The following is a 19,005-nucleotide window of genomic DNA, read 5'->3' as shown; positions in this document are numbered from 1 at the left end:
TATATTTGAGACAGGGTCTCACTGTGTAGTTGAGACTGACTTGGAACTCACTATGTAGCCCAGGCTGGTCTCAAACTCACAGCGATCCTCCTGCCTCAGCCTCCCAAGTGCTGGGATTGCAGGCGTGTGCCGCCACGCCCAGAGTATGTTTATATTTTTAGAAGTTATTAATTATGGTGATTTAATTTTGCAGCTAGCATTTTAAACTTTGCCTCTTGAATGGGATATATTTTCATTAGATCTTCAGATAAATAATGATAGATAAATAATATAATCTGCAAAGTTTTATTTTGTTTTCATTTAAACATTTTGTATCTCTTTTTTTGTCTAAATTGGGTCTCTCTATTCACATCTCCACAGGGTACCATTGTATTGACTGTTCCTTCTGGAATAAGGATAAATCATTGTGGTGCCACATCCTTTTAAAATTTTTAACCACAGGAATGTTTCTAGAATCTCCCTATTAAAATATGATGCTGGCTTTGGGATTGAGATGGGTTTATATTTTATCATGTTGAGAGCATATTCATCTATTCTTTGTTGAGTTTTTTTTTAATGAAAGGAAGAGTTAGGATTCATAGCCTTTTTATTTTGTTTTTATGAATAGGATGAATTGTGGATATTGAGTTACCCTTGTATTCTCACAATAAATTTTACTTGGTCATGGAAGGTTGTTCTTTTAATATGCAGCTGCATTGGATTCTGTTTTCTTAGAGGTAAAAAAGTTATTTTGATGTTCAGATGTAAAATTGCTTTGTGTATGTGTGTGCTTTCTTTTTGAGTTTTGATACACAGTCTTTTCAGGAAAGGAATTTGGAATTTTGAAATTTGAATTTGGAAATTTCTTTGATCTTAAAAAATTTAAAGTAAATTGTTTAGTAGTGAATTCTTTGAAACTCTGTTCCTGCATTTTTCTGTGACAGAATGCTTTCATAAGTTTTTCTATACCCTCTGTGGTTTATTTAGCTCTTCTACTTCTTCCTAGGTTGCTTTTGTCAATTAATATCATCCTTAAAAACTATCGATTTAATTCAGCATATCTAAATTTGTTTGCTTAGAATTGAGCAAAATAATTTTTTATCTTCTTTGGTGTCCATGGTTATTTCCTTATTTTAATTTTTTTTTTTTTTTTTTTTTTGGTACTGGGGATTGAACTTGGGTCCTTGCACTTGCAAAGCAGGCCACCGAACCACTGAGCTAAATCCCCGGCACCTTTCCTTATTTTAATTAATGCTTTTTGATGAGAATATACATGATGTGTTAAAATATTTAATCTTTTTAAAAACATGACATAAAGGAGGAAGTATTTTTCTTAATATCCATACTTTATTAAAATATTAATTGTTTCTAAGAAAATAGCTGTACTCAGAGGTTTAGTTTATGCATTCTTTTCCTGATCACTTTCTTCTCTTTTGACAGATCCTGAAGGAGAAAGTGAGGATAATTCTCATCTTGAAGGCAGAGATCCTGATACCTGGCATGTTGGTTTTAAGATCTCATGGGACATAGAGACGCCTGGTTTGGCAATACCTCTTCACCAAGGAGACTGCTATTTTATGCTCGGTAATCTCAGGAGATCAAAATTATATTAATTCTCTAGTATCTATATTTAGATTATTGACAACTTATTTTTAATACATCTTTTGAAATAAGCTTTTTGAGTATTTTGTATTAATAATGGATGTTTTGTGTGAGCACAGATAACTTAGTTGTGTTTCGTTTTTCAAGATACTGCTAAATTTTTAAAAAGTTGCTTTTCTTTTCATTCTGAATGTTTAGCACATTTGAAGTTCCCAAATATTCTAAACTATTTTCATGATTCTTCATCAGAGCTACTAAGTCATCCAGCTCAACTTATCAGTGTAACTTTGAAAAATATTTCCTTGTCTGTATAACTTTTAGTAGTGAGAACATTTTTTCCTATGTTATTTCTTTCACCCCTTCCACTTTGGCAGTAGTGAGTCAGGGTCTTGCTGAAGGGCTTGAGGTGGCCTCAACTTCCTTATCCTCTTGATGCTACTTTTGAAGTTAGTTTCCTCTCAGAAACACTGACCTGAGGACAGGATCTTTCTACTTGTCATTTATTTGTTTGGTAAACAGTGTTTCAGTTGTGATTAGTCTAACTGCAGCATGAAGTGTAGGGGCTCTACTTGTGCTTCTTTGAACTGTAACATTTTTGTTTTGTTTTGGGAATCTCTACTTGTTATCCAATGCAGTGTGCAAGCAGTATCGTTTTTTTTTTTTTTTTCTTTCCTCGCAAAGCTCCTTAGAGTTGATTCTCTTCTTTGGCTCTTGTGCCTGATTATCCAAGGTTTATCTCATTGTGATCTGTCTGAGGAAATGGACTGATTTGGTTTTGGAGCCAGGAAGAACCAGGCCTCAGTCCAGTGTTCAGGACAAGCACTAAATCCTTGTTAATAGAGTATTCATATAGACCTCTGTATTTCAGGTACTGGGTAAGATCCTGGGAGAGATATTGAAAGTATGTAAATCTTAGTCCTTTCCTTGAAGGAGTGCAGCGTATACTCTTTGACATTTTCCAATTTTTAGTTCTTTGCACATCAGTTTCCAGATTCTTGCCATATCTGCTACCTGTACTATTTTTTTATTGTTTCTCCCTAAATAAACTTACTCTTTTTTCTTTCACTGATATACATACATTTATTTATTTATACACTTATTGTGGCGAGGATCACACCCAGGGCCATATACTTGCTAGGTAAGTGCTCTACCATTTAGCTACAAGCATAGCTTATTTTATTAGCTTTTAAATTTTGAGACCGGATCTTGCTAAGTTGCCTAGGCTAGCCTTGAATTTATGATCCTCCTACTTCTGCCTCCTGATTAGCTGGTATTTCAGGCATATGCCATTCTTGGCTGGAATAAATTTATTTTAAAAGGAGATTTTGTGTTACTATTTTAAGTAGAAAACCAGTATCGCTTGGGCATAGCCAAAAGGGTTTTAGAAATATAAATAGAGAAACTAAAGCAGCGTTAAGTTCTTGTTACTTTTCTTTGCTAGTGATGTCTGTATTTTTTAAAAAAGAGAGAGATTAGTAACTATTAGAGAAGTGTTGACTATGTAATGCTACCAATCTGAGACTTTCTTCTTAATGTCTGTAGGAGGATTATAAGGTGATTATGTAGAGACTCACATGGTGATTTAATGTTACTCAATGCTGTGTCTCTTTACCTTAAATTCTTCTCATGGGGCCATGATTCCTGCTTTTGTTTAATACTGATCTTAATCTGTTGCTTCCATTTGCATGTTTCTTTACAGTGTACAGATGATTTACACAAGAGAAATTAATCTCCAAACAGTCTTCTGAGGGAGGTGGCACCAATTGTTCCTAAGTAATTTACCTGCATCTCTCTGTTAGAATGAAGCAGAGCAGAGACCAGAATGGATTGCAGGCTCCATGTACAATGCTTTTCCACGCTAAATGGAACCATTTCAACTGGATCCAAATAGACGGACATGCCATGTAGAATGTCCATAGTGTTAAGGTCATTCCCCCCTCCCCCTTCTCCATGACCTCAGGAGCTGAGTTTCTATTCTGAAGCATCTATCCCATTGTTGAATATCATTTGTAGGCAGAAAGATTCTTGTTACACCTTTATGTACCACAAAAAATTTCGAATTTTTTTTGAGTGCATATGGGTGTTCATTCCAGCCAATAATTAACTTTCCTTTGGATATTTTTTACATATTTTGTAATTTTTATTTTTATTAGTACAGGTTTTCAGTACATAATGATCACATTCATCATGAGGAGTTAGTACATGTACATGCACATCTTGATTCTTTTTAACTCCCTCCCCCCACTCTCTTGGTCCCATTCCCATTCAGGAGTTTCTATTAGTAATTTGCAGCTCTAAAAGAGATGAGAACCCAGGTGTGTTGGCACAGGCCTGCAATCCCAACTTTCTGGCAGGCTGAGGTAGGAGGATTTCAAGTTTCAGCCCAGCCAGGACATTTTAGCAATTTAGTGAGACCTTGTCTCAAAATAAAAAAAATATTAAAAAAGTACTTGGGTTGTATTTCAGTTTGAAGGCCCTGTGATCAACCCCCAGCCATGGGGAAAGATAAAAAAATAGAAGGACAGGGCCAGGGATTTAGCTCAGTGGTTCTGCTGCTTGTCTCAAAAGCACAAGGTCCCAAGTTTGATCCCCAGTACAAAAAAAAGGTCAGAATGATGTCTTTAAAATAGCTTCATTATTTTTTTCTGCGTAAAAAATGGTAGATATGCATTGTAAAAGTTTGTCTATCTTCTGTATATTTAATAACAATCTTATATGTTTTCTTCTGATTAGAAAAGCAGTATGTGCTCATTATAGAAAAGTGTAATATGAAAGAAAAATATATAAATTAGGCTTTATTCATGATTGGTATATTCCTTTTCGGTCTTTTTTGCACATGTGTATGTGTGCAATTGTAGTAACATGAATAAGAACCATATTTATCAAGGACTAACAAGTCAAGCATTCTTTTTATGTGTGTGTATGCAGTACAGGGGATTGAACCTAAGGTCTTTGTACTGAGTTACATTCCCAGTCTTTTGTTTTGAAACAGGTCTCACTAAAAGACCAAGTTGCTCAGGCTGATCTTAAACTTGAGGTCCTCCTGCCTCAACTTTCCAGAATACTGGGATTACAGGCATGCTGTAAAAGTTAAGCATTCTTTTAATGTGCCACTAGTAAATACTGGACAAACATTAACTGTTTTTGCAAAAGAAGAAATTGATTTAAGACTGATGTACTTAGCCATGGCTACTCAGCTAGGAAGGAGTATGAATTGGAACCTGCCATTTTATCCCACTCTAGGTCTGGTGCCCTGCATCAGCCCTTGCCCCTAGGTGGTTGCTTGCTGTCCTTCTCACCCCACTCAAGCACTGACCCTTGCTCTGGGCTTTTGTGCCCCCCCCACCCCCGCACCTCAGTGTGATGCCTCTGGCTCACCTAATGGCTTTTCAGAAAGGGGAGAAAAGATGATGATTTTCTCTTTGTTTCTTCTCTTTCCTTTTAAAGTTATGTTTTTCTCAGAGTTTAAGAACTGGATTAATAATGAAAACATTAAATAATTTCATTATTCTTTTGGAATATACATTTAAAATATACATTGGGACCCTTAATTCATGGTAGGTGATAAAAGAAATTCATGTTATCACTTTCTAGGAGCTTATATACAAGATATGACATCTTTTGCTTCCTTAACTCCTGCCTTCAGATAGAGGTGAAATAGTTGATTCCCTTCCTAGCTGTGGTAGGTATAGGATAGTGTATGCCAAGTGTGCATTTAGAATATATTTTCTTACAAAGATGTCATCTGTAATTGCTAAAATGAACCTTCCTCTATCTCCTATTAAAAAACAAAAATAAAAGCTAGCATAATCTAATACTGCCTCTTTGTTTACTTTTTAAAAATCCAAGTATCAAGGAACCCCATGGAAGGACTCCAGCCCTGTGCTGATATCTGAACTTCATAGCACTTATGAAAAGGAAACAGTTTAGCTCAATTTATAATAATATATTGGTCTACAGAGGAAGTGCAGACTGAACCCTGCTGTCTCAAATAAATACTCCAGGGGTGTCTGATGGGGAGCGTGTCGCATACCCATAATAAATCCACTGCCCGTGGATGTGAGTGAAGGCCCTGCTGGCAGTGCCTGAGGACATGCTTAACTGGAGTTGTCACGGTTTTACTTTTAAATTGAAATCTTTGCCCTAATCTCAGAGTTAGACATGACCAGATTTGCAAACAGATTTACAATTTTCACTAATTTTCCAACCAGGACTTCAAAACACACTTAAAGTTAAAAAAAAAAAATACACTGTGGTCTTTCTCAGGGTAGGATGATTTACTTTGCCACAGCTGTTTTCCATAGACTGCATGTAACCAGGGAGTTAGAGTCTTAAAAGTAGCTTGGAGACAAACTGGGTTTTTTTTTGTTGTTTTTTTTTTTGGAGCAGATTATACAATTCAAGAGACATCAACCAAATTATGTTCAATAACCAGAAGCTGGGTGTAGAGTAGAATGTTTCAGGACAAAGGTGAGGAGTAGATAAACATTTGGGGCAAACCCCTGTGGGTCCCTTTGATTTATTATTACTATTTTTTCTGTATCACTGTTGGTGATTTTTCTGTGGTCTCTTTTATTTCTTTAAACCCAATTAAATCTGACATTCACATATATGTAGTTACTATCACAATTAGCTATTTCAAAGCTTTAGTTGCCAAGCAAAAATTCCACTGTAAAAACAGAAACAAATGGAAATATAAACTGATACATTTCTTGTATTGACTTTGCTTAATCTCATGAGTGATTTAGATTAATAAAATGTCTGTAGGATTTTCTTTGAGGTGGACAGGTTCCAGACTCTCTGCATTATATATTGGCTCTGCATTGTGAACACCTCTGTAAATTTCTGCCTCCATTGTAAAATGGCTCTTCATGATGCTTCCTAACCAAGGTTATTTCACGTCTCTTGAAAGTGTATAGGATTGTACTTTATAAGCTCCTTTTGCATGTGGGGACTTACTACAAAGATTGGGACCTGGGCCATGACACATTGGAGAACTGGGGAGTTGAGTAGGTGATATAAGAGTGCTGAATGTTAAATTCTTACCCTGCTTCATGCCCTGAGTTTTGTCAGCTTTGTAGCTAAATGTTCCATACATGTATTTGCATAGCCACATAAAGCAACTACAAGAAAGGGAAATCTCACCAAGTGGTTCTTGAGGGTGAGAAGAGCTAACATCTGGTCATTGTTGATTCAGAGCTCTGTGGTGACCAGGCTTGGTTGAGGCTGACTTAAAGTGTGTGGTCAATAGTCTTTTATAGATTAGTTTCACCTTCCATGAAATACCATTGACTTAGAGGCAGCAATGCCCAGAGCACTGTGAACATTTTATGTAATATAACCTGAAACCATGCTGTGCTTCTAGTTTTCAAGTCAACATGGGTATTCTAGTTGGAATCTTAGCCCTGTGATCAGAAAGAGTAGAGGCTTCAAGAAGTCTCTGAATTGGGGCCTCCTTTGGGATTTATCTTGGACATTGTGGCGTCTTTGTAAATCTTCCCTGTGTTCCTCAATCTTGTAGCAGTTTAGGCATTTTATTCAAAGGAAAAGGCTTTTGTCATGCCTCCCTCTCACCTCATTCCCTTCCTTTCCCAACCTGTGCCTGACCAACTGAAGTCAAAAGTACATATAATTTATGGCTTAATCATAAATTGAAAGTAATTATACTTTATTACCTCTCATGGGTCTTAAAATGTAGGTGCTGTGTTCTGCTTTCTGCCAAGGCAAGGGAGTAGCACTGAAACAGTGATAAATTATAACTTCAGGCTGCAGTCAGTAAGTTTGAGGGATTGCCATTTAAGTGGAAAGTGCTTGAACAGCCAAATGAGCACCTGTCATGTTTATTCTCACTTTGAAAAGTAGAAACATGACAGTATAGTTTTGATTGCTTTTCCAAAATGAACTTGTGCTGTTCTTCTCAGCAACTGCAAAATTTGCATCTTGCTACTTAGATATCTGTAGGGGTGAGGATGTAACTCCCCTCTTGAAACTTTCACACTGAAATATGACCTCAAATGCTGACATTTTTTGAACTTGTGCTGTTTGACTTCCTACCTATGGGGAATTTTTTGTATTTAGTAGAACTCAAGGAGGGCCATGACCTATGGAACATGCTCTGAGGATAGGAATCTGGGCAAGGAATCTGGGTACTTGAAAGGGTTGACGTGTCATACATACTTCTTAGCATTTTGCTCATTTCTTTGTTATTTATGTCATTAAATTTACCTGAAATGTATGTGCTTTGTGGCTACTGATGGCCATGCACTGTTTTGGAAGCTTTCTTGTATATTTACTACTCACTAAAAGATTGTCAGGTAATAGTCATCTTACTGTAATTCCCATTTATTTTTCAGAAATGATATTGTTGGCGATTGACTGCTAGTGGGTAAAGGGTTTCTTTTGAAGGGTATAAAAATGCTCTGAAGTTAGTTTGTGGTGATGTTTGTGCAACAATATGAATGCACCAAGATATGTTGAATTATATGCTTTCAATGAGTGACTTGTATGGAATATGATTTAGAACTCAATAGAGCCCTTTGAGAAATAGAAACAAGGATTCAGAAGGAATAATACCTATTAAAGTTTCTATTTGAATTCAAGTTTTTCTGAGACCACAATTGTTGTTTCTTCCATTGACCCATGCAATCTCTACTAATCATGTAGTCATAATATCACTTTTCTTTAACTATGTGGAAAAGTAAATTAAACAAATAGTGGAACATACATTTATTTTTTCAGACAATTTGCACTTTTTCAACTAACGCAGGGAAGTTCCTTTTATCTTGCTAAAGTGTTAACACAGGTGTTTAGGTTGAATGTCCCTTATCTGAAATGATTGGGCCAGAACTTTTATATTCCAGAGATTTACAGATTTTAGATATCTGCTTCTAGCTGATGAACTGAGAATTCCTAATCTTCAGATCCAAAACCCAAATGCTCTCAAATCTGAAATATTTGAGCATGTTAATGTATGTACACATAATGTGGTTTCTTCTGCTTTTTTTATTTAAACATAAATGGGACTCTATTACACACATTGCTGTAGTAGTGCTTTTTAAAAACTTAATAACATGCCCTGGACATGTTTTCATGTCAGCATCTCATTCCTGCTATTATTGTCTTATAAATGTAATAATATGTATAGTAGGAAATACAAATTCAAAAAGTTGAGTAAGATCTGAACTGCAAAGCGAAAATCTCCTTGCTACCTACCTCTAAATTCTATTTCTTTGAGGTATCTACTTCTGCATTTGTATTTTGTTTTTGGATTATCTCTATCACACTTAAATTAAACATGTGTTTGTACTTTATTTCTTTCCATAACAAGTTTAAGCATTTTGGTTGTTTATCCATTGCGAAAAATGGAAGTAGCTTTCTTATACTATCATTTTTGCTGTTTTGATGGGTAACACACAGTTTTGTTTTCTTGATTCTTTACCCTTAGAACTAATTTGTAGATCTCTTGACTTTTGGTATATTAGATAAAGTTCTCCTTCAGCAGTGTCATTACTTAGATGTTGTTGAGGTTTATAACCTTTCATATGAATATAATTTTGATGAGTCTAGCATACTTTCTCTATAAGTTGGTTCTGAAATTTGAATACCACTGTATAATGATGCTACTGCCCCTGTCATTTATTGCAGACTAGATAGTGATTGGATCCATCAATGGAAAGTGTAATCCATTGAAATCACCAAATCTATGTCAATCAAAGGGAATGTTGCAAATGTCAGTTCAAGATTTTGAAATGTTCACATTCAAGCCTCATTTTTGCTTGTTTTGTATTTGAACCATGACTGTCTGAGATAACTTTTCTTCTTCTCCTGAAGTTTGTGATTTTTTTTATTCTCAGAAGATGCATGCATTTTAAAATGTCACAAGATATTATGTTTGCTAAATCCTAATTTCCTCAGAACCCCCATACCATACTTACCATCATAGGATTTCTCCTCATTTAGCTCCTTTGAAAGTTCCAGTTTTTAATTTGGTTCTTTTGTGTTTCTCTTTCTTGGGATTTTCTAAAAACTCCATTATATTTTAGATTCCTAAGAACAAGGACTATTTTAGCCTTATCTCCTCTGCAGCACCTAGTACAATACTTTAAATGTGATAGGTGCTTAATAAGGAATTATTGAATTAACAAGTGAGTGAATAAACCAAAGATCTACTTTTGTTTCATTTCATTGCAATATGTCTTGGCCACATTGGAGAATGGGAATATTATATTTATTCTGTCCTTGAAAACTCCTGGCTGGGGAAAATATTTGAAGTTTCTTCCAAACAAATTGTCTTTTATCTAATAGCTGGAGATCACTGGAGACAGAGATAGAGTTTTTCATGGTAGTCTATTCCTTTATGTAGTAATCTATACTTATTTTGTTTTATCTAGTCGAAATAACTGTGGCATCACAGAATTTTCTAACACTCTCCAGGTCAGTCTATAAATTCTCTTTTAAATCATCTTTAGGAAAATCGCTATAGGTAAAACTAATGATTTGGTTTTTAAAAGGATGGATATATTATTAGGAATTTTGTTCTCTTGTATTTCATTCCATCAGAGTTACACAATCATTTAGGGGTAATTCTGCATCTGGGCTGGGTGGGTTTAATTTTTCCCACTGGTTAGCAGTCTTAGTAAAGCCTCTTTAGCTGTCTGTCTCTGTAACATAATCTTAAAAACCATGAATTGTAGAAGAGCTTCACGATTTTAGATGTATATGTTATGAATATAAATTTCCACACTGTGAGGATAGAAGAAAAATGGCTATAAAGGCAGCATTACTTCTTTGTTTTTGTTTTCAGTTGATCCTTATTGAAGTTTTGAAGACTGGATTAGAAATTGATTTTTCTTGTCTCATTCAGTCCCTATGGCTGGTTGCAATGCTAGAAGATTCTTTGGACTTTTAGACTTGCCATCTAGGCCCAATAAACATCTTCATTTATTTTAGAGATATAAATTATAGTCCTTGGTCAATTCATTATGTGATTTTGTAGTTTGTCTTAAAACTGTTAGTGATACAAGCCATTTTTCTTTTCTTTGTTCATACTGTTATCTTGTCATGTTTTTTCACACGTGTAGGTAAATGTATGACTCAATTATTGCAGAGTGATGTTAAAAAATTAGTATCTACAGAAACAGGATACCAACCAATCAATGTGATTGCAATTACTCTTTCTTTTCTGGACTATAATTATTGATAACCAAGTTTTATTTCACCTTCTATAGCTAAGTTTTTTTTGATACTGGATATTGAACTCAGGACCTTATGTTTATGAGGCAGTGGTGGCACCACTGAGCTAAATCCCTTGCCCTGTAGCTAAGCTTTTTGACAATCATTAAATAAACACAAACACAAACACTTTATTTCCATTTTTTCATTTTCTCATATTTTTTTCTTTTCCCTTATTAGCTTTCCCCTACCCTTCCCACTTTCCCTACACCTTTAGCCCTTTTCTTCCTATTTCACATTATCAATTATCTCATTAGGATCCTATGTATTATTATAGTTTTTCACACCAGAGAAACTATTCAGTATTTATTTACATGTGTGACTTATTTATTTCACTTAGGAGTATATCCTCAATATGCATCCATTTTCCTATTGAGAACCAAGACCTGTCATGTAAAGGTACAAGATCCCAATAATGAATGTAACTGTATTGTATACCTAAAATGTACCAATAAACTCAATTTAAAAAAGTCATATAGCATTTAAGGTCCAAAAGGGAAGAGGAAGTAAGGAGGGGGGAATGGGGAAAAGGAAAGAAGGGAAAGGAAAATATATGAGAAGTGGTAAAAACAGAAACAAAATTTTTGTAAATAGGGAGGAGTGGAGGAGTGAAAGGGAGGAAAGGAGTATGGGAGAACCAAGATACATCATGTACAGGTATAAATTCCCAATGATGTATCTTGGTTCAAGACCTGTCATAAAGGTACAAGATCCCAATAATGAATGTAACTGTATTGTATACCTAAAATGTACCAATAAACTCAATTTAAAAAAGTCATATAGCATTTAAGGTCCAAAAGGGAAGAGGAAGTAAGGAGGGGGGAATGGGGAAAAGGAAAGAAGGGAAAGGAAAATATATGAGAAGTGGTAAAAACAGAAACAAAATTTTTGTAAATAGGGAGGAGTGGAGGAGTGAAAGGGAGGAAAGGAGTATGGGAGAACCAAGATACATCATGTACAGGTATAAATTCCCAATGATGTATCTTGGTTCACAAACACACACACACATACACACACACACTTACATTTGTACTTCATAACACTTAGAGCTTTCCACATAGTAGAAACTTATTGTGTATTTGGACATAACATATTTTTTTCCTTCGCCAGGTATTAGACAGAAACCCTAGCCATTCTCAGCTGCTATTGGAAACTTGGATATGCAATAAGAGTGAGTTAAAAGGAAGGTCAGAAGGTACATGAAAGACCAGAAATTAGAAGTGTGACTGCTGCTGTTTTGTTCATTAATTATATTTGGGAAGTTCTGGTCTCTCCATTTTGTTGGAGCTGTAGGTAGAAGTGATAGCTCTGTTTATACAAAGGGAAAAAAGAAGAAAACTATTTCATTCAACTTTTGGTTAAGTTCTGTTACTTCTATCTTGTCATTTCCCTAACCCCATGACCTGCAGTTTCCTGGGAAGAGTTGCAACCTAGAAGAGTACCGGGGAAGGTAGTCCTTGCCAAGTAGGATTAAAGTTGTTTTTGCATATTTAGAAAGCAAAAATAAATTATTAATTTCAAGACTTCTTTTCTCTTTATAACATAAAAACAACCTAAGCATTCCATAAAAGTTACTTTTAAAAGAAAGATGAGAGAAAGGAAGCAGTCTATTCTGAGGTCATTGTCTCTATTCTGTGTGTGTGTGTGTTGAGGGTATTTATTGAACCCAGAAATTGTTCATGCTAGGCAAGTGCTCTGCTACTGAGTTACATTCCCATCCCCATATTTACTCTCATAAAAGATCTTTTTTACCCCCATATTTGGGTGTGGTGTTGCATACCTATAATCCCAGCACTTGAGAGGTTGAGGCAGAAGGACTGGAGGAAGATCAAGGCTAGTCTGGGCTATATAGTGAGTTCAAGCCTACACTACATAGCATGACCTGACTCTAAAAACAGACAAACAAACTTTTTACTCTAATGGAAAATTGTTTTGGGGGGAAGATTTTAAAACCAAAGCTTTTATACTGCCTTCATTGATAGTTATGTACCATCAATTTATTTGCTGAATGAATATCTTTTTTAAGATTCCCTTCATTGAACATTTTCATTTGTATCTTTAAAGTGCAATATTTATTGTTTTTTGTTACTAAGTCTAACAGTACAAAATAATAGTGTATTGTTAAGCCAAAGATGCTGTCAATTTTAAGATATATTTGAATTTCTGAGATGTTACATATAAAGAAAATGTCTACTGTGGAATTGATAAAATATGGTCCATACTTATTGTAGAGAATTTACAAACTGTAGGAAAAGATAATATATATAGCTAGTTGGTCAAATTTCTTTCATTTCTTTCTATACTTGGTAACTTCTTCCCACAAACCAAGGACACAGGCCTACCCTAGAAAACAGTGGACTGAGGTGTCAGGCCTGTCTGCCCACTAGCCCCAGCATCAGGCCAGTTTGCTTGAAGAATCCAGCAGCAAGCATCATGTAGGCCTCTGTGAGAAGGCCAGCCTATAATTTCTAGATAGACTGACCAGTGAAGGGATTTTCTTGCTAATACCAGTATGTAAAGATTAGAAGAGGTATCTATATTTTTAAATGTGCAGATATCAACACAATCACAGGGACCAGAAATAATCTGGGAAACCTAACCCCACCCAAGGAACAAAATAAAATGCCAGTAATCAACTCTAAAGGAATGGTATTTATGAGCTGTCTGACAAAGAATTTTAAATAATCATCTTAAAATTCAGTGAGCTGGAAGAAATCACTGATAATCAAACTAGACAAAGAAAATAATATAAGAACAAATTAAGAAGTCCAATACAGCAGTATACACTATAAGAATCAAATTCTAGAGCTGAAGAACATGACTGAAGAACTGAAAAATTCCTTAGAGAGCTTCAGCAGCTGACTTGCTTAAGCAAAAGAATAAGCAAGCTTGAAGACATAAAAAGAAGGAAAGAACCCATGGCACTGAATGGGACATCGTCAAGTAATCTAGTATAAACATTACAGAGGTTCTAAAAGAAGCAGAGAGAGAAAATGGAGCAAAAAGCTTAATTTATAAAAAACAGTGATAGCTGGGGATTTAGCTCAGTGGTACTGTGCTTGCCTTCTGAGTGCAAGGTCCTGAGTTTGATCCCTGGTACAAAAAAACAAACAAAACAAATAAAATGATAGAACAGTTCTCAAACCTAGAGAGAAATGAACATTCAAATCCAGGAACAATAAAGAACTCCAAATAGGTTAAATATGTATTCACCAAGACACATTGTAGTTTAGTTTTCTAAAGTAAGACTCAAGAAAAATTTGAAAGCAGTAAGAGAAAGACAAATTAGCACACATAAGGGAACTTCTCTAAGGCTGTAGTTAAATTCCTGAGCAGATAGCTCATAGATCTGGAGAAAGTGGGTTGAATATTCAAGATGGTATAAGAAAAAATTGCTAACCAAAAATACTGGCCATTATTTAGAAATTAAGAAAGGGTAAAGACTTCCCTAGGTAAACATAAGCGGTAGGAGTTCACTACCACTAAACATGTCCACAAGATTTGCTAAAGGGAGTTCAAGTTGAAATAGAAGCAGACTTTATGAACTTCGGCTATAAAATCAATAATAAATTCAAAATATTGTAAAAGCTATATTAAAATACAGTGAATATTTAAATTTTTAAAATGATTACAATACTTATATTGTCATTAATCTCCTCAAAATCTTCCCCCTCACTGTGATGGCACTTTTCTCTTGTTCTTATCCCTTTGTGTGGCCCTTTGGGAAATCCTTTCTTTTTGTATCTGCCTCAGTGCCCTGAGTCCATTCAAAAGATGCACCTATGTTGACTTTGGGGAAGAGCTGAAAGTCATATGCTGCCAGATCCAGTGAATAAGGAGAATGAGGACACACCGTAATGATTTTGTTTAACAACAATGGCTGTGAACATTTTGAGTCAATTCAGAACATCAAGGCAGCCATGAAAAGACACTTAAGACAGCCATGAAAGAAGACTTGCAGAACTGCTTCACAAAGTTGCAAGAACAATGAAAGAAATGTGTTTAGAGCAAGGGGGAATAGTTTAAATGGGATCGATAGCAATGTGTCTTTTGCTGTAATTAAAAATGTATATTATTGCTATATTTGTAGTCTACCCCATAATTTTCTTGCTTGAATGCTTTTAACTTGCATATAAAAGTTAACAAAACATTATTAAATAGTATTAAAATATGACAGCTGAAATACTTTAACATATCAACAATATATAAAAGATGTAAATTGTGGTATCAGTTACTTAAAACATGAGAGGAAAAGTTAAAATGTAGAGTTTTTATTTGCAGAGTTGTTATTAGGTTAAAGTGGGTTGCTATTATTAGATATTTTAGGCTTCATAGTATAATGACAAATAAAAAACATGTAGTAGATACACAAAAGATGAAGAGAAAGGAATCAGAGTATACCATTATAAAAAGTCATCAAGTCACAAAGGAAGTCAGCAAGCTGAAAAGGAATCAAAGAACTAGGTTCTTGTAGGTTTTTTTTTTTTTTTTTTTTGATACCAGGACTGAACTCAGGACCTTGAGAGATAGGTGGCTGAACCACTGAACTAAATGCCTGGCCTGGTTCTTATATTCTTACTGGCTTCATTACCACACATTTAAAGAAGTGACACTAGGCCTTTTGAAATTCTTCCAAAAAATTTAAAGGTAAAAAATACTTCCAGATTTAGTAGGCCATCATTATCCTCAGACTATAGCAGAGTGAGATGTGGTGGAAAAGATAATTACAAGCCCTATATCTGATGAACATAGATGCAGAAATTCTTCACAAAATATTAAGAAATTATATTCAGTAGCACAGAAAATTATTATATACCATGATCCACATAATGCAAGATGGTTCAACACTGCACATTCATCATTTTTGTGTACCACATTAACAGAATGAAAGACAGAAATCATGATTGAAGCATCTTTTATCTGTTAACAAATCTTTGTCTAAACTAAGAATACATCTGATAATGTTTGGCATCCTACTTGACAAAAATTCAACAAATTTAATGTGCTAGTTGATGAAATGCACCTACCACAATGTAATACAGGCCACATATGGTAAGCATAATGACCCTTATAGTCAAGATGAGGAACATAAAAAGATATCCTATTCAACACAGTACTAAAAATCCTAGGTAAAACTTTTACACAGGGTAAGGACTGAAAAAATATACAATATAGAAAGCTAGGAGTAAAATCATGTTTACATATGACATGACATTAGATATAGAGAGTCCATCAAAAATCTGTTTTAACTGATAAAGTCAATAGAGATGCAGAATATAGGATCCATATTTAAAAACCAGTTGCACATCCAAATACTAGTAACACACTGTTCAAAAGAAATTACGTAGGGATAAATTTAACCAAGGAGGTGAAAGACCCTATACACTGAAAACCATAAAACATTGATGAGAGAAATTGAAGAAAATACAAATAAATGGAAAAATAGCCTATGTTCATGGATTGGAAGAATCATGTTCATTTAACCTCAAGAAATCTGTAAATTAGCCCAGCGTGGTGGCGCATGCCTGTAATCCCAGCACTCGGGAGGCTGAGGCAGGAGGATTGCTGTGAGTTTGAGATCAGCCTGGGCTACATAGTGAGTTCCAGGTCAGTTTCAACTACATAGTGAGCCCATCTAAAAAAAAAAATTTTTTTTTTTTTACTAAAATTCCTGTGGAAACCTCAGAAGACCCCAGTTAGCAAAAATAATTTTGAGCAAGAATAGTAGAGCTGGAGACATAATGCCTCAAAATACCCTTCAAAACTATAGTAATCAAGTCACCATGGTTTTGGCATAGGAACAGATAATACAGACCAAGGGAACAGAATAGAGAATACGGGAGTAAATACACACACACTTATATCCTAGTGATCTTTGAAAAAACATGACAAAGATTCCAATAACAGCATGGGAAAAAGACAATTTCTTAAATGGTGTTAAGGAAACTAGCTATTTGCAGTAGAATGAAATGGGATCCTTCATACCATATATAAAAATCAACTCGGATTAAAAACTTAAACCTAAGATCTGATGACATAGAACTACTAGAAGAAAACAAGGAAAAAGCTTCTTAATGTTCAAATGGGAATAGGAACTAAGAAGTGGGGAAAGGGAAAGGAAGGAAGGGAAAAGAAAAAATAGAAGAAAAAATGGAAATAAAGCTTTTGTAAAGGAGGGAAAGGAGATTTGAAGGGAAGGGAGAGAAATGGAGAAAAAAAGAATTAAGATATGTCACGTACATGTTCAAATTCCCTATGATGAATGTTACCATTATGCATATCTAAAATGTACCAATAAAATTAATTTTAAAAATACACAATCAGAAAATATTGATTTGGGTGATGTTTTGGAAGGGGGATATAAAAGCACAAGCAGTAGGCATAAATAGTCAAATGGGATTGTGTCAGACTAAAAGCTTTGCACAGCAAAAGAGACATCAAGAGAAAATATTTGCAAACCATACAACTGATAAGAGGCTCATTCAAAACATATAAGGAACTCAGTAGCAAAATAAATACCCTGATTAAAAAGAGGGCCAAGGACCTGAACAGTCATTTCTCAAAGAAGACACACACAAGACCAACAGGTAAATGAAAAGATACTTGTCATCACCAATGATCAGTAAAATATAAGTAAAAGCCACAGTGAGATAATCACCTCATACTTGCTAGAATGAGTATTACCAAAAAGACAATAGAGAGATAACAAGTGTTGGCCAAAGTGTGCAGAAAATCGTTGACTGTTGATGGGAGTGTAAGTTGGTACAGCCATTTGGAAAACAATATGAAGATTCCTTGAAAAGTTAAAAACTTCCACAAGATTCAGCAGAGTCCACCAAAAAAAAAAAAAAAAAACCAAACCCCCCACTCCCCCAAAAAACCTAAACAACAAAGCAAAATGTATACACATTTAAGCAGTTTGCCTACTAAGAAATGTCTTGAAAATAATGGCTTACTACTTTGAGCCCCTCTGTAATTGTAGAGGCCTAAGGTAACTTGTATTGGTCTCATATCTCAATGAATTTAGTATTAAAATATTAATACAAGTTTTTCTCTTCTTGATGTATACATTTTTGGCAAACTCTGTATATATCCAAAGAAAATAAATTTCATATATTGCAGGAGATACCTGTATTCTCATGTTCATGGCAACATTATTCAGTGTTCAAGATAAAGGACCAAACTAAATGACAACAGATAAATAAAATGTGGTATGCTGTATATGTAAAATAAAATATTAATCAGCCCTAAAAAGGAAGGTAATCTTGTCATTTATGACAACTTGGAAAAACTTGTAGCCATTATACTAAGTGAAATAAGGCAGGCACAAAAAGATAAATATTGCATTGTCTTATGCGTGGAATCTTACACAGTATTCATAGAAGCACAGGGCACCATAATGAGTACATGCATTATGTATCACAAACATATAGTAATTTTAAAAATCAGTAAAAAAGAGCACCATGCAGAATTGTGGCTGCCAGGGATTGGGTGAGAGAAATAAGGAAATGCTTGTCAGAAGGTAGGAAATTTCAGTTATATAGAATGAATAAATTCTGGTGACCTAATGTATAGCATGGTGATTATAGCTAATAATAATGTAGTGCATCTATATAATTAGATAAAGATCTTAAATGTTCTCAACACACCCACAAAAGGTAACTGAGATGATACATTTGTTAATTAGCCTGATTCTGGGAATTTTTAGAATGTAAATGTCATACTATCTATCATAAATATATAAAATTTTAGTTTATCAATTTTACCTCAGTAAAGCTTGGTGAAAATTTTAAATAACAAAAACTAATCCTCTGCATTTCATTATTCATTTCTAGTTTTTAAGTAAGAATTTTTTTTTTTTTAACTGGGGATCAAACTTGGGACCTCTCACTTGTGAGGCATGCGGCAGAACCACTGAGCTAAATCCCGGGCCCCTTTTCAGTTTTCTTAGTTGAGTAAGAATTTTTTTTCTAGTTTTTGATACCATGTATATTGCTATAATAAACATCAGTGTATGTGTTTCTGTGTTCCTGTATGAAAGAAAGATTACTAGAAGTGGAATGCCTTGGTGGGGAATGAGAATGTGTTTTAAAAACTACAGGTTCTACTGTTAGTTTATTATTCAGAAGGATTGTTTTCACTTTTTTTTTTTTTTTTTTTTTTTTTTTTTTTTTTTTTTTTTTGTTTAAGGTC

The 19,005-nt window shown here is 34.6% G+C and overlaps 1 protein-coding gene across 1 annotated transcript in view; it reads left to right on the top strand.

The window, feature by feature from the left end:
* The window catches only part of Fto (FTO alpha-ketoglutarate dependent dioxygenase), a 391,986-nt gene that overhangs the window by 139,569 nt on the left and 233,412 nt on the right, over positions 1-19,005 (top strand). The window contains exon 5 of the mRNA XM_010629684.3: positions 1,420-1,563. Within this exon, the coding sequence (XP_010627986.1) occupies positions 1,420-1,563 (144 nt within the window). The remainder of the gene's footprint in view (positions 1-1,419; positions 1,564-19,005) is intronic.

The sequence above is a fragment of the Fukomys damarensis genome, unplaced genomic scaffold, assembly GCF_012274545.1.
Source record: "Fukomys damarensis isolate Sample0158 unplaced genomic scaffold, DMR_v1.0_HiC HiC_scaffold_32, whole genome shotgun sequence".
NCBI classification, from domain to species: domain Eukaryota; kingdom Metazoa; phylum Chordata; class Mammalia; order Rodentia; family Bathyergidae; genus Fukomys; species Fukomys damarensis.
The sequence above is the reverse complement of the archived record's forward strand: the minus strand, read 5'-3'. Positions and strand labels throughout refer to the sequence as shown.